The 19,592-nt window shown below is 46.3% G+C and overlaps 1 protein-coding gene across 4 annotated transcripts in view; it reads right to left on the minus strand.

Annotated features, from left to right (window-relative positions):
* Positions 1–19,592, minus strand: part of TPH2 (tryptophan hydroxylase 2) — a 163,182-nt gene that overhangs the window by 120,061 nt on the left and 23,529 nt on the right. For all 4 annotated transcript variants that reach the window (XM_057316419.1, XM_044384586.3, XM_026500013.4 and 1 more), the window contains exon 6: positions 16,669–16,736. In XM_057316419.1, the coding sequence (XP_057172402.1) occupies positions 16,669–16,736 (68 nt within the window). The remainder of the gene's footprint in view (positions 1–16,668; positions 16,737–19,592) is intronic.

The following is a 19,592-nucleotide window of genomic DNA, read 5'->3' on the forward strand; positions in this document are numbered from 1 at the left end:
GGCAGAAGGGGCTCTCATCACTCCTGATTTGTGAGGGGTTCCCAAGCTCTAGTGTGCACAGCCTAGAGAAGGGGTTGGTGGCACGACCACTGCCAAGGCCACGGGGATGCAGGGCGCGTGTCTGTAGGGACGGAGATGGAGGGAAGGGTGCTGGCTGAGAAACTATATATAACACTCGGCAGAGACCATTTCAACAGAGACCACCCCCTCAGAAAGAATCTGTCTAAGCCAGAGGGAGTGTGGCCTACAGTCTGCCCACGACTGATATTCTAACAACCTTGTAAAAAGCTCTCAGCCAACTCCCTCCCTCCTCTCAGCTTCCAACTCCAGGGGAGAGAGGTCCTAGAAGAGAGAAGGAAAGATGTCTCAGAACCAGCACACACGCACACACACACACACACATACACACTCCCTCCAAATAACACAGGGGGAAGGAGGATACACTTTGAATCAAATTTGAGATTAATCTTTTTTTTAAATGAATGGGACTAGGCCTTAAATACCCAAATGAGACTATTCGAATAATTGAAAATGACAGCAAATTAGATGTTGCTAAGGAACTCGCTTCCCAGCAGGAAGAAGAATTCAACACGATACAGCTGAAAGCAGCGAGTGGGGAAAATAAAACCATTTTACCCTTGGAATAAACCCCAACAAGATGAGACTTCTCAACAAACTAATGACATGTACATATTATAATTAGATCTTTAGGGAGTCTCCTCCATTTGTATGGAATTAGTTGGGATTCCGGAATTCTCAGTAACCACCAAAATTATTATTCGCAGATCCCTAAATCACTGGAGAAAAACAGATGCGACTTCCAGTAGCTTCGACTCACTGCAGATTCGGCCCTCTTGCCAAAGAAGGGTAAAGTAAGGCCTGAGAAACACGACAGGGAACGAGCGCTCAGTGAAGACGGAACTGGGGAAAGCACGACAGTGCTCACCACGGAAGCGAGGCTTGACAGTGGGAAAAATCCCTGGTGCAATACGTTACTCAGAGATGACGAAGACCTTTCTTTGGAAATACTGAAGGCTGTGGGGAGGCGTCTTTCCGCCTGTGAGGTGAAATGCCACTCTCCCCATGAGGCAGGGCGATGACCCTGCAAAACCTGCCCCGTCCCCACAGACGCGGCAAAGCAGAACGTGCAGAGACAAAGGAACATTCATAGTTATTGTAGGTCAGTCCCGAGCTCGTTCAAGGTGTTTAACAAATACGTTCTGGATACTGACATCCAGGGACACATACCCCACAGAGGCTGAAATTTCCGGAGTTCTTTCTCTAGCCAGATGAATAAGCAGCAACACTTTAGTTTTATTTAACAATCTCTTTGATCTTCTCCTCCAGCAGTTCCAACCACAAGGCTGGACTTTTCTTATACTTTTTTTTTAATTTGGGGGATTGGAAAATATTTGATTACAGGGGTACTCCTGGAGTCCTTGCTACTAGAATTCCAAACGTGAGATGTGGTTTCTTTGCTTGCATTATCGTTAGAGGAACTCCAGCGTCGGGAAGCAATTCACGTAGTCAGTGGAGGAAGATGTAACAGGCTGCAATTGACAGTATTTACATCAAGATGGCAAGACTGGCTGTAACACAACGCGATTGTGTTCTTTGAAAACAGCTGGATCTCCTCAGTGGCAAGAACCACACAGAGCAGAAGGTAAACAGAGACTCGGCTAAGAGGATGGGTGACTCTGATCGAAGCAGTTAGGAATGAACTCATTTTTTATTTGATTTCATTACATGTTCCTCGGGCCAGGAGATGCCTCACTTATTCAACAGCTGTTTATCTGCCTGGAATAGACTGTCCCTCTCATCTCTGCCTCATCTTTTCTTCCTTCCCTACCTTAGGCAGTTGTCTCCTGATTGACACTTCCACCTGGGGGGTTTGCAGAAGGGAAATGAGAAGAGATGAAATGTAAAACCCCATCAACTCTGCAACTCATTAGCAATTAGCAGCTCCTCTAAGGGTTTGGACAGGGCCTTTGGAGAAAGAGTGTGGAAACGTGAAGGCAGGAGGTCTTTGTCTTTGTTCCTTCTTGACTAATGACACATGCATGTGCTGCCTCCTCCATGAGCATACCCTGAATTCTGCATAATTTTCAGGCAGCTATCTGTAATTCATCCTCTTTCCTTCCCATCCAAGAAAACATACAAGAATATAGGAGAGGGGGGCGCCTGGGTGGCTCAGTCGTTAAAGCGTCTGCCTTCGGCTCAGGGCATGATCCCAGCGTTCTGGGATCGAGCCCCACATCAGGCTCCTCCGCTGGAAGCCTGCTTCTTCCTCTCCCACTCCCCCTGCTTGTGTTCCCTCTCTTGCTGGCTGTCTCTATCTCTGTCAAATAAATAAATAAATAAAATCTTTAAAAAAAAAAAAAAAGAATATAGGAGAGGAAACTGACATTATTCTAACACTATAAGAACGATCTTTATTTCGATCCAATGTAACTTCTTTTAAGATTTTATTTATTTGAGAGGGAGAGAGCATGAGCAGAGGGGAGACAGAGGGAGAAGGAGACTCCCCGCTGAGCAGGGAGCCCTGGTGTGGGGCTCAATCTCAGGACCCCAAGATCATGACCTGAGCTGAAGGCAGACACTTCACCAACTGAGCCACCTAGGTGCCCCCCAATGTAATTTTTTGAAAAGAAACATTCATCATTCACAAAATTTACTATCAATTGTTACCAAGCATTTGTTACACTTCTCACAACTGAGATGACACACTGGTGTAGAGAAATTTCAATCAGATCTCATGTAGCTAGTGACCATAATGTCACCTAGTACTGTGCCAGTGGGTCCCGCCTTCACAAAATAGTATCACCCGCAGCCAGGTGTCTTGAGCAGAGAGCTATATGGTCAATGGGAGTTCAACAGGAAGATGGCTTCCACCTCTGAGACTGGAAAATATGTTGCCACAGGCCAGGAAAAAAAATCCTAAGTGGAGTCGATGGATTCCATTAAAGTTTAACCAGAAAGCAAATGCCATTTTTTTCTACTGATTTCCAAAAGTCAATGAGAAAAGTCTAAGGCGTCTGTAACTTGATAAAGTTACACTTCAGAATTCAGACCATAAAGGACACTCAATAACTTTATGATGAAATAGTGTCACTAATACCCAGGGGAGCCAGGGGCGGCGGGGGTGGGGTGGGGGAGTAATATTTCCAAAAGATTAGTCTGCTAAATCTATTCCCCCATTACAATGTATGCTCCTTGAAGGCAGGAATTTTTGTTTGCTCTTTCATTTTTATATCCCTGCTACCCAGAGCAGAGTCTGGAATATATAGGTATTCAACATATATGATTTGTTGAATAAGTGAATCAATCTGGCTGCAAAAAGCCGCAAATTTAAAGGTTGAGCAGAATTATAGTTGTGTATCACACCGTCTGGCAGATCGCATGTCTTACTTCATCCCTGCCTCGTATTTTAATTGCTTTGGAAAAAGCAAGTCCAAAGACTTTGAGATTTTAGTAAGTTTTCTGGTAGTGTCCAATTATCCCCAGGTACTACATACTTGATATGTAAGTGTTTCTTTTTTTCTAATTTTCTTCACTCGGGGTTCCTGGGCATACCCTACTTGTAGCCACAGTTTTCATGAGGAAAGAAAGCAGCATATGCAAACCCAAAGGGACATAAAAGCCAAACTTAGCTGAACGCAGAGATGTTTCCTTTGCTGGACCTTTGAAGGAATGAACTTGCAAAGATGTTTCCAAAGCTAGAGAGCGGGATGATTGAATGCAATTTTTCAAAAAGGAAACTCACAAATCAGTACGGTGACATAACAACCATCTGAGTTATAACCAGATTTCAAACCATCGCGTTGTCTGACAAATAAAGTGGCTCGATGAGGGTTCATTTGCTAAGGAGATCGGACAGCCGGAGACAGCTACGCTACGCCATAGAGCAGACGTAAAGGCACAAACTCATTTTCAGCTAGTCCCCTAGGCCAGTCAGGTAAAGAGCATTCGTGATCACATATTTTATTTGCTTTTGCAAATGAGTTTTGCACACATGAATTTTCGCAAATGAGTCTATGGGCCCTAAGGAACTTTCAGATGGTAGCAAACAAAAATGTTAGCTTGTTTTGTTCACATTGTTCATATTGGCGCTGCCTTTACAAGAGACATAATGAAAATAAACTACCGCACCTTGGGAGCCTCAGGGAGAGTGAAAATTTAACTCCTCGAAATTATTTGTTTTTATTTGTCCCGTGCACCCCAGGATAGGGCTTCCCACCATTTTCTCACCTTGCAGAAAGCCCTCTTCACATTCTAGAGGAGTGATTCTCTTCTGCAAAAACTATCATGAAATTAACAACGAACAGCCACCACAATGGGTCTCACATCCATCGCTACGTGCGTGTTCAACACACAAAAGGAAGTAGGACTCAAAAGAATGCAATCCAGAAACGAGCTGAAATTCAATAGCGGCCAGTAATCTCAGGGCACTGATAGGGAGAGAACCAGGCTGGGGGCTCCAAGGTCTCCAAATTTAATCCCACACATCTCGTGCCTTGACCAACAGGGACCGGGTGTTGCTGACTGGGCCCCGATGTCTTTTAGTGGTGGATGAGAGAGCATGGCTACCCTACAGTTCATGGTCCTAGGGAAATTAATAATAGCATCCATCCATTCATCTACCTGTAACAATAACAATAGCACATCACTTGGATAATGTCATATAATGCTCACCTTATAGAGTGATTAAAGAACTGTTAGTCTCCCTATTTTATGGTGAAGGAAACTGAGGTTTGCACATAGTAATCTAAGATCAAACAGCTAGTAAGCAGCACAGCTGGGACTCAGATTATGGAAGGCTAGCTCTAGAGACCCCACTCTAGAGACCCCAGATTATGGAAGGCTAGCTCTCTACCCCGCTCTAGAGACCCCAGATTATGGAAGACTAGCTCTAGAGACCCCGTGTTAACCAACACACCTCAGGGCAAGGTACTGAGTACCTGATGTGTATGAAGCATTGAGTTGGCCTCTGTTTCCTCATTTGAAACTGAGGGAAGTAAGACGACCACACAACACTGAGAAGACCAAATGATGTCATCCGTAAAGCACCTGGGCCGCTGCCTAGCCCCTAATGGCCACTCAGTATGGTTGGATCCCTTCCTCCAGGCGTACAGGAATGAACACAATTTCATCCCCTCCCTGCAGGGTCGGGAATAGGTCTGGAGATGACAAAACATTGCTCTTCTGTGTGAATCCATTCACCTTTCAGACAGGACTTGTGGAAAGTAATTTCAATCCTTCATGTTCATGGAAATCATTTTAAAGTAAAATACTCGTACCTCAGTCCCTGTGAAAGGCGTTAGAATTTGGTGCAACCCCTGTCCTTGTCAGAAAGTGACACCAGGCCATACCGTGCTAATGTTCTCCCCAGCTGTGGGAGCCACGTTATAATCAGACAACATCCTACTGAGGCATTCACGCACATCTCAAAAAACCCGCCAAGCTCAAAAAATGAAAAGGAGAAACCTTTTCCAAATCAATTTTCCCTTTTGTCTTTCTTTCAATTCTCAGGCTCCCTTCCCTTCAGCCACTGAACTGAACTTCAGGTAAAGAGAAACATTTGACATGAAAATGATTCTTCCATAAAGCCTAACATCTTTTAAATACTTCCAAGAACTGTGCATTTCAAATATGCTGAGAATTCTGTAGAGAGCAGAATAACTTTTCAAAAACCCAGTCATTTAATTCTGTTGTTCTCGTTTTCAACTTGAGGATGATATCATCTATGTCAAATGGAAGCTGCTATGTATGAAAAAAGGGAGGGGGGAGGTGTGGCCTCTTGAGCAGAGAAAGATATTTAGATTCTACGGAAGAGGCACTCTTGAAAACGCTAATGTGACCTTCCTCAGAAACCATTCCAGTCATCTGGGAAACGACCCCAGCACAACAAATATTTGGTTTTGTTCTACTTTTCAATTTACCGCTCCATTTCAGAGAAATTAAAGCATCAACAACTGGTGTTTATGCAGGAGTCACAAAGTACGCAAACAGCCACATATATCTCAGCTTCGTTCAAAACCTGGGAAAGCAAATCAATGGTGGATAATGGAATGGGATAAAATTAGCTCCGTTGGGGAGAAAACATATTTGCCTTCTAAGGTGCGTCTTCTCAAAAAGGCGGAGAAGGGAAAAAAAATTAAAGCTTGGTCCCACCTCACGACAGAGCCCACAATTCATCAAGGTGACCATCTGCCAACGAAACTGATGAGAAAAATAGAATTAAAGATAAAAACTTGCCACCCCCCAGTTAAGTTTTCTTCCCTGTGTAGAAAGCATAACTTTTCCCTTTCATCCTTCTTCCACCTTCTATTTGTGATGTTTCCAATTAAGATTCGCCTATCTAAAAATAGGTAACGTGGCACTCACAACTCCTGTTCGTAATGTATTTCTTTTCGCTACATTCTGAAACCAAGCAGGATCCATAAATCATGCCTCTTCTCGCATGAAATGAGAAATGCTAAGGTCAACTGAAATTTCTGGGAAGGTGGAGAGGTGGAGCCACCCCAGTTATATTTCTGCAAGTTGCAATGATTGCAAATGCCTCCTAGGAAAGACTCCGCGTCAGTAACCTTCCAGCTCAAACAAAAGCTAACTCGTCACAAGTACCTGGGAGTCGGGAAGGCCGCCGGTGCCCAGTGGTGGGCACGGGCAGCATCAGCTCTACCCAGGAACTGCCAAACAGTCCTCGCGCTGTCTGGAGCCTACCTTGTTTGTCTCTGATCATTCACCTCCTTCCTTTTCTTAGCAAAACTAGAGCAACTCCTGCGGAGTCACGTAGCACAAGAGGAAAGAAGACCTCCTGAGAAGCGAGATGCTGGCTGGCTCGGAAGGCACGTCCATTCCCTATTATGTATCTATTCAACGTCAGAGTGCATGGCATTTCGGTCTCAGGGAGCTTCGTGTTGACCTGTGGTATCTGGGGCTGTGGGTGGGGGGAGAGGAAGGTGGCAAAAAAGTGCTCCCCTCTGCTTGGATGAGGAAAGGCGGTTAGAATCATCTCCACTCCATGTTGAATGAGAGGCTTCTCTCTGATGGAGTATTGCAGAATATTCACAAGCTCCCCCAGACTGAAGGAGCTTGCTGGGCTGGCGACGGCACTTTTCAAATACGCTAGTCCCCGTTCCGGACTGCTTTGTTTTAGAGTCTCTGTTTAGCTGTGGACTGACACCCACAGCAAATGAATCACAAAGGGTGCAATTCTGTTAAATCAAAAAATCAAGAAATAAATAGTGTGGTGGCTAGAAAAAGCCAGAGAGGGACAAATCCCTGGCAATGGTTTTTCAAGCGTCAGCCAGCTGTGTTTATTTCCATCCATCAGAGAGCCCAGGGGGTCAGGTCCTGACAGGCGGGCCTGGGAGAGCACAGGACGGTGCGGAGCCGGGCAGAACGCCCAGCAGACTGGGGCGTGGCTCTGCCCCGCGGGGCCCCGCCCACGTGCCGCGCCCCCGGGACACGTGCCGCAGACTCGAAGTCAGACCAAGCCGGGCTGAGTCGTGGCTCCCGAAAGGCTGAAGTGAACTAAAAACAGACAAGAACCGGGCGTTTCAAATATGCCGAGAATTCTGTCAAGAGAATGACTTTTTAAAATGCCGAGTCTCCGTTCTGTGACTGCTATTTTCAACCTCTGTCCGATACCGCCTGTGTCAAGAGGAAGGGCAATGGCCACGTCCACACGGACAAAAGAATACATGTGGCTTCTTGGACAAAGGAAGAGAGAGTCTTTAAGAGAAGCACACTGACGGCCCCGGAAGTGACCTTAGTCAGAAACTATTCTGGTCATCTGGGAAATGAACCAAGGCCGACAGTATTTGCTCTCGTTCTACTCTGTTCTCTTCAGCTGCTCCATTTCAGAGACATGGTAGCACCCACAGCTGATGTTTATCCAGGTAACATGATCAGCTGTGTCGCCTTCAGTAAATTTCTTGATGTCTCTGAAGCTCAGTCTCCTTGTCTTCAAAACGTGAGTACAAGATCGGCACCTATCCCAAACACTTTTGAGCTTAACCGCGCGAACATGAGCAAAGTGGCCAATGCAGTGTCCAGCACATGGCAGGAATGTAGCCAAAGGAAGCTAAAACTACCTACATATGCCAGCTGAGAGGTCCCTACGGTGAACATTTCTACCACCATCAGCCGTTCAGGGACTGATCCCACACAGCCCAACTGCAACCTGCACCCTCTGACCTTAGCTGAGACTCCCTGGCCTGGGAAGGCCCTGGAGAGGGCCAGTTTGTTAAGAGAAGAAGGAAGCTGTATGCATGAGTTACAGGAAACTGAAAAGAGTACATACACGTGTGCGCCCACCCACACACAAGCATGTATTTTTGAAAAGTTCCTTTAACCCGGCCCACCGTGGAGCCTGAAATTCCGTAATTCATTCACTCCTTAAGGTCCTTTATTCACTTTAAATGAGCTTAACACATGATTATATGGACTCAGGAACCGTTAGCTACTTAACACATGATAATAATAGTCATATCTATCATAGATTCAAGCCCAGCTTGTACCAGCCAGCATCTGGGCCCTGTAATCACTGCTAATCCTCACAACCGCACAAGGTAGCTAAATACTGTGCCTGTTTTAAGGTAAGAGCACTGGGACTCAGCAGGGCCAAGGTGGCTCAATTGGTTGAGCGTCTGACTCTTGATTTCGGCTCAGGTCATGATCTCAGGGTCATGAGACTGAGCCCTACTGCATTGGGCTCAGTGCTCAGCGAGGAGTCTGCTTGAGATTCTCTCTGCTTCTCTCTCTGTCCCTCCTCCCTCCCCACCCGTGCTCTCTCCCTCTCTCTAAAATAAATAAATAAATCTTAAGGAAAAGAAAGAGCACTGAGACTCAGAGAAACTAGGCCAGTGCTCATGGCCAGAGAGCTTATAAGTGGTGGAGCAGAAATTCAAACCCAGTACTGTCTAGCTCCAAAGTCTGCACATTCTGCCGCATGTTCTGCCACAACTCTGCTTTCATGGGGATTACGTCTATGGATACTACATTAGCGCCCATCGTGGTAGAGCTCATAGAGAGGGTCTTGAAGAAATAAAATTGAACACAAGTTAAAAGTATATGGTAGCCAACCTCCAAGACAGTCCCCAGGGAAGCCTGCCTCTTGGCCTTCATCCCCATGTGCAGTCCCCTCCCACAGTGTAGCAGGGTTGGGCTATGAACCGATAGAGTACATCAGGAGCGACAGTATGTCACTTCTGAGGCTAGGTTATAAAAGGCATGGTAGATTCTACCTTACTTTCTTTGGGACCACTTGATTTGGGGGAAGCCAGCTGCCACATCTTGAGGATACCTGGCAGCCTGGTGGAGGAGGCCATTTCGTAAGAAAATTTGGCCTCCTGCCGACAGCCATGTGAGTGATCATATTGGAAACAGATCTTCCAGCCCTAGCCTTCTCTGGTCAACACTTTGACTCCAGCCTTGTGAGACACCCTGATCCAGAACCACCCAGCTAAGCAAATCCCTAATTCCTGACCCTCAGAAACTTTGAGAGATAATAAATGCTTATTGTTTTAAGCTGCTCAATTTTGGAATAATTTGTTACACAACAATAAATAAGTCAGTATAAGAATCAGACAATTTTAAGGCTTAAAGAACCTTGGCCAAGGGGAGTGGAGAAGGATGTTAAGCACAGGTAAAAAAAGATTTGGAGGAGCCCCTGGGTGGCTCAGTTAGATATGTATTCGACTCTTGATTTTGGCTCAGGTCATGATCTCAGGGTTGTGAAATCAAGCCCCACGTTGGGCTCCACACTCAGCGGGAGTCTGTTTGGGATTCTTTCCCTGTGCCTGTCCCCCAGCTCGCACGCACACGTACTCTCCCTCCTAAATAAGTAAATAAATCTTAAAAAAAAAAAAAAAAGTAAAAAGATTTGGAACATGAGGATAGACAAAAAGGAGAGACCAGTTGAAGTGAGAAAAATTAGTTCAAGTGAGAAAAATTATAATAATATTAGCAAATACTTATGTAGCATTTCCTATGCAGTGTTCTAAGTGCTATTATGTTAGCTCACTTAATCCTTATAACAATCCTATAAAGCAGTAGAGTTATCCCCATTGTACAGATATGGGAACTGAGGCACAGAAGACAAATCATTTTCAGGGGTCACTCAGCTGGCAAGTGTTTAAGGCTGGAATTCACCCCAGGCAGTCCAGTCCGGCTTCTGCCCTCTTAAATACACCGCACCCGGCCTCTCAGATTGAAAGAAAAACTGGAGGAAGCAACCAAGGCCCTCCGACTGGGCCAGGGAGCTGAGTAAACCCCAGGCTCTTGGTCTAGATTATTTGATTATTGTTTTGAGAGAGAAAAGGATAAAGTACACTGTATAGCAATGCTCCACTGATTTCATTTAATCCTCAAAATACTCCCGGGAAAAAGGCAGAGGAGATACTATTATCCCCATTCCACAGAGGAGAAAACTGAGGCTGAGAGATGGATTCAAGTGGTTCTCCCTGAATTTGAAGTCAGATGAGTTTTTTGGCAAGTTAGGGAATTTTCCAACTTTAAGCAAACTCTGGCGTGTTGAAATTCCCTTGTTTAACTTACGAATTGACATCACATTGACCTATTTACATTTCAGATTCCACGGACTAAAAAAAAAAATAATAAATCAGAGGAAGCAGCCCCATGAGAAGGACATGAGGTTCATGTACCACCGTAATTTCAGCCAGAAGAAAGTACATTCATAACAAAACACAATCACAATAATATTCAAAATCAATTGAACCAAACAAGAGTGGCATAATTAAAGTCAGAGCTCGGGGCCTCTTTCCAAGAGAGGAAGATGGATTGAAATAACTACCACCACCCCCACCAAAAATATAATTAAATATGCATGCATATTGTTGAGGAATAATCATTATAATAGCCTTCAAAGAAAAATGTGTTTATTTCTAGCCAATTGAAAAAAAAAATGTATTACCGATTTTTCTTCCCCAATAATATAGCAATTGTGGACCCTACAGAAATGCAGCAAAGCAAATGCCAAGGTTAAAATATGAAGGTGCCAATGACAGAAAGCTGGATCGGTTCAGACAGACCTAACAGCTACCCCCTCCCCGACATAATTTTCTCTTCCTCCACACGCCATCTGCCCCCCACGCACTAGCATGTTCTCGGAACTGTCTGTAAGCGCTCCACATCGTCTAATCGCAGGCTACTGCTTTCTGTTTCCCCCAAGAACGTCTTTTATTTGGGTGGGGGAGTACAGGGTGGGATGCGCACCCTCTCCCGGGGGAATGCAGAAGCAGTGCCCTCTCAAGCCGGGGCGGGCGTTCTGGGGTCTTCTATGGAGAATGTATTTGCACTCAGGAAGTCTCCTCTACCATTATTGGCCAGGCGATTGGGCCTCCCCGACACTGGCGGCCACGCGGCTCAGGCAAGTCTGCGGGCGGCGCTGGGCCTCTGGGTAATCAATCCTGTTTCTCGGCAGCGCTGTCAATCAGAAGCGCGCCGCAGTGCCCCCTATCGACAGCTCTCAGCGTGCGGCCGCCTTCCGCTCGTGCTCCTCCTTCGGGTTCAGGCTAATACAGACCTTGAGCCTGCTGGTTTTTCATCAGACACTGGAATTTTTTCATTTTCTCTGCTTGTGTTGATTCTTCCCCCCTGCTTTATCCTTTCAAGACTATCATAGAAAATATAGTATTCAACACGAATCCCCCGGGGGGCTTCTTGGCCAGGGTTTCAATATCTATTATTCTGTATTTCATTCCTTCTCCCTCCCCTTACCTTCAGACACCTCGGACTGCAGCCTGCCGATCCCTACAACAACCCCAAACATCTGAACTCCATCTTCGTCTGTATTTCCAACCATCTATTTGACCTGCTCAGGGTCCAGAAAGTCTTAACGAATTATTAACCGGGGACTGAATTGTTCTCCACGTGTCGGAATGGTCCCTCCTTTTATCACCAAATTGTATTTGCTGGGACCTCACCTGCCGGATTTTTGAGGATCGCCCCAGTTTCAAATAATCTGCTTCTCATACCAGGGGTTCCAAGCGTCGGTTTGGAAAATCAGATTGCAGCATGCTGCCAGAAGCTACTCTAATGAGCTTATTTTAAGTAATTATCGTGTACATCCTTTTCTTTTGCTCTCTCAGAAAGCCATCAGCACTAGAAAAATACCTATTTCAATTGGAAATCGCATCTTGATTCTTTGTGAACGAAAAGGACACCTGACTTACTTCATGGCAAACTGGAGGCGACAGGGACAGGCCCACTTGTGATTTGTTGGCACCTGTGCCCCACACCCACGAGCACCTAACACAAGCTTGACCTCCAGCCCTGTGAGCGCGCACGCGCACACACACAGACACACACACACACACACAGATAGCTAGCCCTTAACCATCCTCAAACTCATACTCAGAGAAGCCACAGCAGCAACGACATAAAAGTCATTAAGGAATGATTCTTTTCTCTACTTTCCACAGGCCCTGGGTTTGTGCTTTCCAAATTTAACCACCCCTGCTAGGCACCTTCCCCCCTCTGTCAACTTACAAGAAGCACCAAGGCAACTGACAATCTGTTATCCGTATTTTGGCACCTACACACACACACACACACACACACACACACACACACACACAGGGGAACATGATTGCTTTCTATGAAATCTTTCCATAAAGAAGGATGTTGGTCTGCCCCAAGAGCTTCGGTACAGGCAACAGTCTTTAAATGGGGAACCGAAGGAGTTTTCATCCAAGGATGACTTCTAGGGACACCGGAGCTATAGTATTTGTTAAGGTGGCTGCATAAACAATGGTGTTAACATAGCTAAAGAATTCAACAATAGTTCAACTGGAAACTGAAGACAGCCCGTGGAAAAGGGGCAGAGGAAGATCTAATGATACTGAGAGACACGATCACAAATCAAGTGCCAGGCCCTGTGCTAGGCACAGCACGTGCCTTCTCTTGGGCAGTCCTGGGAGATGGGTCCTACGTATGCTGAGATGCTCCTTTCCGGATGAAGAAACAGGCCCGGTGAGGTTGATCACTCAGCGAGGAAGCTGTGGAGTCAGGACTCAAACCCCAGACTGGCTGGCTCCAACGCTGTAATCATTTTGTTGTTTTTCATCTCTTTGCTTTTGGAGGTCGTTAGTCTGGACTTAGCACTGTCCAGGGAGAGGGTTATAATGCCCCTGATTCCAGACTGTCTTCGTTAAACACCCTTTGCTTTGACTCGATAGCCACCAAATCACCATCAGGTTAATGTTTAGCCTCTCCTGGGGGCTGACAACAGGGAGTTTTGTGAATCGTGTGGGAGTAGGTTCTCCCTGTAAAATGATGAATTGGCAGTTTCCTGCCTACCTCCAGTTACTGAGTCAGGGCCCTTAAACCTAAGCACTCCCTAGCCCTGTAAACAGGTGCCAGATCCTGGGACGCTCCAGCCTGTCCCGTGCCTTCTTTTTATAAAATCTCCACCATTTGGGGCACCTGGGTGAGCGACTGCCTTCAGCTCAGGTCGTGATCCCAGAGTCCCAACATGGAGCCCCGTGCCAGGCACCCTGCTCTGTGGCGAGTCTGCTTCTCCCTCTCCCCCTCCCACTCTTGCTCTCTCTCTCACTCGCTCACTCTCTCTCTCTCAAATAAATAGATAAAATCTTTTTTTTAAATAAATATATAAAATAAACTCTCCCCCATTTCCAGCTGGGGGCCCTGCGGGTCTGTCTCCCGCTCCAACAGTGTTTGAAAGGAGCAGACCCAGGGACGCCCCTTCCAGCCTCCCATTACCCTCCAACCTCTTTTCCAGTCGTAATGCGCAGAGCCGTCCTCTCAGCCACCCTCTGCCTCTGGAACCAGCCAACACCATCTTTTGAGCTTAGCTTCCTTATTGGCCACCAACCACGAGCTCCCAGATTGGTCAGAATTATTCCGCCGAGGTAGCGCCCCCTGTCAGCGGCCTGGTCCGCGCACCTGCAGGCCGCCTGCACCTACCTCTCTCTGGTCTTCTGTTTCTACCAGGCTGGCGTGGCTCTGGAAGGCGTGGGCCACTTCCTCCCCAGATCGGCCGAGGAGAAGCACAAGGGTGCCCAGCACGTCTCGTAGAGGCCAAAACGCGGCAGCCAGGCCCTCCTCCGGGACGCCCGTCCCGTGGAAGCTGCGCGGTTCTGGAGAAGAACCTGAAGCTGGCCCTTCTGGGTCGGCCTGCCCCGGTTCTACCCGCGCAGCCCGCCAGCGCTGTGAGTCCCGGAGAACCACGTCCCATCCGAGCGCCGAAGCTCAGCAAGAAGATGGCAACCAGCTGGCTAGCTCCGCAGGCTGGCGGCCCCCAGGCTGGGCTGGGTGGGTGTCTCTTCCAAAGGCTCACCCTTTGAGACGCCTGTCTGGCATCGCCCTGGTGCCAGGGCTCCTGCCTGAGCCTCTCCCTGCAGCCGTGACGCAGCTTTTGAGCCACTCTGGAGCCTCCTCCAGAGCAGCCGACCAAATGGAAACAATAAAGCTTTTTGCACAAAAAAAAAATCTCTACCATTTCCAACGCCAATTTATACTTTTGCTTTGTATAGACACTGCACCTCAGTTTTCCTCTTCAGCTGAGGGAAGGTGGCAAGTGCAAACCCCTGCTAATGCTTTGAGAACTTCACCCTCCATCATTTTGATCATACGCTCTTCTCCTCTCCTGCCCATATCAGTATGTTTTCTTTAAAACCAAAAGCCTCCCCATGATCAATGCCCCTTGAAAGTGTTCACTCAGACATACCAATTCTATTAGTGTCACCACAATATCCGCTTGCCTTGTCCCATTTCTGGGCTCTCTCAAGAAGAAATAAGTAACATTTGAGATAGTTCCTTGATCATTATGCTAACAAAATTCTTTATAGACACACATACATACATATATTTTTACATATGTATAATACATATACCATCTATGCATAAAATACATATTTATCCATCTGTTCTACCTAAAGAAAAGGCTCTGCCAAGCGCTCAGCTTTTATCATGTCCTGGGCAGATGACGTCCTAAAGGCCAGTCCTGCCCACACCCTGAGGACCCATGATGACCTGATTCCCCAGGGACAATCTGTGAAGCAAGGGAAGCCAAGCTGAAGGCTCACAATCGATTTTCAGACCCTGATGTGAAAAAGTGAGCCCAACCCATCAGGCTCCTCTCTTGGTAATTTGGGAAACAATAGGAGATGGGGCTCACGCGTGATGGTGCTGAGGGTGGAAAGGGGGCTTGGGCCCGGACGAGCCTCATGCATGCTGACCTTGTGAGGGGGTAGAAACCACAGGAGGCTAAAGGCAGTCAAGAAGCTGCCTGGAACAGAGGAAAACAAAAATGGAGTAGACGACAGTATGGAAAAGCAGGGGGCAAGTGGTCCTGGTTTTAAGGATCATAAACATGGGGAAAAAGAACAAAGGACGCCTGGGGCTTAGGAGGAGGAAGGGGAGAGCACCAAAGCACGAAAGGAGGTTAGAAATGAGCAAACAACTGAGCAATCACAGGTGTGATGTGGGATCCTCTGACTTGGCTTTAAGCCCTTATGTGTCATATTCCTTTAAAAAAAAAAAAAAAAGAAAAGAAAAAAGAGGAAGAGAAAAAAAGCAAACTCTGACACTCTCTCTAAAACACACAAAATGGGGCGCCTGGGTAGCTCAGTTGATTAAGCATCTGCCTTCAGTTCAGGTCATGATCCCGGGGTCCTGGGATGGAGCCCCACATCAGACTTCTTGCTCAGTGGGGAGCCTGCTTCTCCCTCTGCCTGCCACTCCCCTGCTTGTCCTCTCTTTCTCTCTCTCTCTGACAAATAAATAAATAAATACAATCTTTTTAAAAATAACTAAATAAAATAAAACACACAAAATGTCTGAAACTCTCATCAAGGACAAACTTGCCCCAAAGGACAGTCAAGCTTCTCACCTATTTGCAACTAAATTAAGAAAGAACCTTCCTTATGGGGTATGGATTTACATTCTTTTCTGAAGACAGGGTCCATGCAGCTGAGCACATGCCAGACAAAGGAAAGGCAGCACCATGACAGTCCACACGTTTTATTAGTGTGAACAGAATAAACAGAGCCCTACCATACACTCTGGCAGTCAACACGTTACATTATGGCCCGTCTCGAAGTTTCTGTCCCACACCATGCACGAGGCACGGTCCTAACCCCAGTCCCGAGGTCGCCAACTTCATCCCAACCGGGATCTGGGATTAGGTATGAAACTCTCCCGTTCGCCCTCCATTTGACAGGGAATTTCCCTTTCTGTGTAAAGCGAACACCCTTATTTTCTATTATGGCTGCTTATAGGAACCTTTGCACCATTCCTGCTGGAACTTCTACTTTCACCGGGGAAGCTGGACACTGAAAGGGGTTACTGACAAGTCAAATCAGAAGTACAGTTCCAGCGCATTTTCCCGACCCTGCAGAGTATATACAAAAATGGCCCCATGCCTTGGGAGAGCAGCAAACACAATGGTGAAAATGGAGCGCTTGGCATGTGGCCTGCCAGTCTCATTATTTTACAATTACAGCTGGATGTGAAACATCAGTGTTGGCATTTAAATCCCAAGTTGGTGAGGGTTTAAAATGGCTCGTGTCTGCCTTCTGCAAACGTTAAAGTGAAGACAAGGCTGGTGTGTTCAACCAGCATGTGTTTCCCCTAATCAGCTAGCCGCGAGTCGCAGAAAAGAGTTACACGGGTACTTACTACTTATAACCCATGGCCACATCCACAAAATACTTTCTTCTCTGTCGATAAACATTGTCCTTAAATCCCTTAAACAGAAAAGAGATTAAGTTATTTAACAAAGTGCCAAAAATTCGGCTGCAGCAGGCCTGAAAGAAAATTGCTGTGGTGTTTACTGAGCGTTCGAGTCAAATGTGAATTTTATCCTTGGATGACCATCTTGACGGCACAGGCAGAAGCAAACGGCGCTTACAGTAAAACCTCATTACATTTGGGTTGGGCTAATTTGGGGTGCGTGGGAATTCAGGCTAAAGTGAACGGTATCTTTGGTGTTCAAGTATCATTTACGGGTAATTGATGTTAATCACAAGTTAATCTTACCCTGTTCATTAAAACGGGTCCCTTTAACATGGTTATTCAGTAAGTTAACCTAAGTGTAATTGCTTTGGGTAAATAGCCAATAAATGCACATTTGTTAAAAATGCTATCATTCAGAATAATCACTGAATCCCCCAAATTAGCATGGATTAAAGAGGTTTTGCTGTTTTTTATGAGTATAGCCACATAATGCAAAATTGATGATAAGGGATTCGTGCACAGGGTACAAGTGAGCTCCGTTCCACTCTGAGTTCCCCTTGATTCTGTTTAGTCTGCAGGAACTGCAAGACTTCTATCCGTCATCATGCTCTGGGGGAGTTCCACATCCTGTCTGTCATCGTTCTGTCCAGTGGAATACTTCTGAGGGGAGCTTCCCGCTTTACTCAAGAATCTCTCCTCTTGTCAACAGACCTTCCAGTGTCCTTTCCTTCAGGTACTTTCAATCAATTCTTTCTGGGGTGTTTTCTTCAAACCCAGAAAGGAATTGTTTTTATTAAACTTATGTCTGCAACCCTGTGACCTCAAAGGGTAACCAGGAAGCAGTGGAGAATGGCAGCCAGGCGAGACAGGACACTGGAAACATGGGCTCTGAGAGGAGAGCTGAGACAGGCCATGAAGGCCCAGACTACCTCTGCTCTGCCTTGCACGCCTCTGCAAAAAACCTCAAACACAGAGAAAATCATTCTGTTCTCTTGTATGGTTGCAGGAGAACTGGCCTTGAGGACTGTCTGCTGGGCTGAGGTAAAGGACTTCCACTGCCAACAGCCTTTCTCTCAAAAGAGCATTACTGTTAGCAGAAGACAGAGAGAGGACCCAGGGATCACCCAGACACCCTGAAGAAATGAAGTATGCCTGCTGGAGAAGCTAACACTTTCTTCTGCTTTGAATTGAGAGTTTTCAAACTGGTGTTCACAGGCAGGCTTCCAAAGCCTTACCACGTGTATACACAAAACGTTGTGATCAAGCTACCGCATTCACAAATGGGTCTGTGACCTAAACAAGGTCTCTGCTCTAGAGAGGAAAGCACGAGTTTCAAGTCACTAGTAATACCAGGCAGCCTAGAATGGCAAAACTGAAGAGTTCGGAGCACCTTCATTACTCAGAAGGAAAGCAGGCCACGACAAAAGGCAGAGTCATGTGAAAAGCACAGCACCTGTTCCCCAGTTCCTGCCAAACCAGACACCATCCTGCAAGCATCGTTATGGGCTGGGCTTCCTGAAGATTCTCAACTGTCTCTCCTTGGCAGACACCTGCACCTTTTCCAGGCATGCAAGAGAGTGATTTACTCATCATGCCTCATTAGCCTAGTACGGCAGTGATTATGCAAATGTCGCAGGCGATCCGGAGCTGCCAGGATTGAACTGCGGACTAGCAAAATAAAATAGGACGCTAACTACACCAGTGATTACAGAGACAGAGCATTCCTTGGGCATCGATTCTGGACTGAAGGCAGGGGTAAGTTACCAGATAACATAGAGGACACCCATGCAATAATTGGGGCACACTTATACTAAGAAACGATTCCTTGTTTACCGGAAATTCAAATTTAACTGGGCACCCTATTTATGTATTTACTAAATCTGGCAACCCTAATCCCCAGAGAATATCTGCCGACACCCCTCCTTCCTCTCTCAGTTGAAATCAAGGGGAACCAGCCAGCACCCTAAAGTGCTCAGCCAAGCGTGCCTTGGCACTCGGGTAGCTATCCCAAATAGTTCAACCCTGGTGACATATTAGAATCCCCTGGGGAGCTTTAAAGAATACTCCAAACCTAGACACATTCTCAGAGGTTATGATTTAAGCACTCTGAGGTGAAACCCTGGCATCAGTATTTTTTTTTAATCCCCCACAGATTATTTGAATGGAAAGCTCGGTTGAGAATCACTGAGCCAGCACATTAGTTCTCAACACTAGAGCTCATCCGAATCTCCTGCACATGCTTTTAAATGCAGATTCCAGGGTCCGTTCTGAAAGTTCTGATTCAGTGGGCTTCAGATGAGCCCCAAGGAACTCCATTTTTATTAAGCACTTTATGGCTGGGCCTTGAACCACACTTTGAGAGACCCTCCCAGTCTAGCTCCTTGCCGCCCCAAGTGTAGCAGACTTCCAGAGTAAGCCTCAGCTGGGAGCTCGCTAGACACGCGGAACCTCACTTTGCACGTTGAAAAGATCTTCCAGGTGGTTTGCCCAGCAAAGTTTGAGAGACACTGACCTAGATAGATGTTTAATGCTTTCTAGAGAGCCTCAGCAACCTGGCTCTTCCATTCCAGCTCCTTCTGAGCCATCTTTGTACAAGGGCACCATCCTGGTGCAGTAATCCCTGTCTCAGAACTGGGATTATTCCCAGGCACCAAAAGTCCTTAGACCACTTTTTCCATGCTCACCAAATAATAACTTAAAAAAACACCAACCTACCAATACCAGATTTTGCATAATGAACATTTGGTGCACTTATAAAAGAAACACATGTGGTAAAAAAAAAAAAAATGGTGAATGAGGTCGGAGATTGCTAAGTACTTGTGATTAGTTCAACTGGCTGCACAGAAAATAAGAGAAGGTATCATAAG

This window comes from Ursus arctos, unplaced genomic scaffold, assembly GCF_023065955.2.
Source record: "Ursus arctos isolate Adak ecotype North America unplaced genomic scaffold, UrsArc2.0 scaffold_21, whole genome shotgun sequence".
In the NCBI taxonomy this organism is placed as follows: Eukaryota; Metazoa; Chordata; class Mammalia; order Carnivora; family Ursidae; genus Ursus; species Ursus arctos.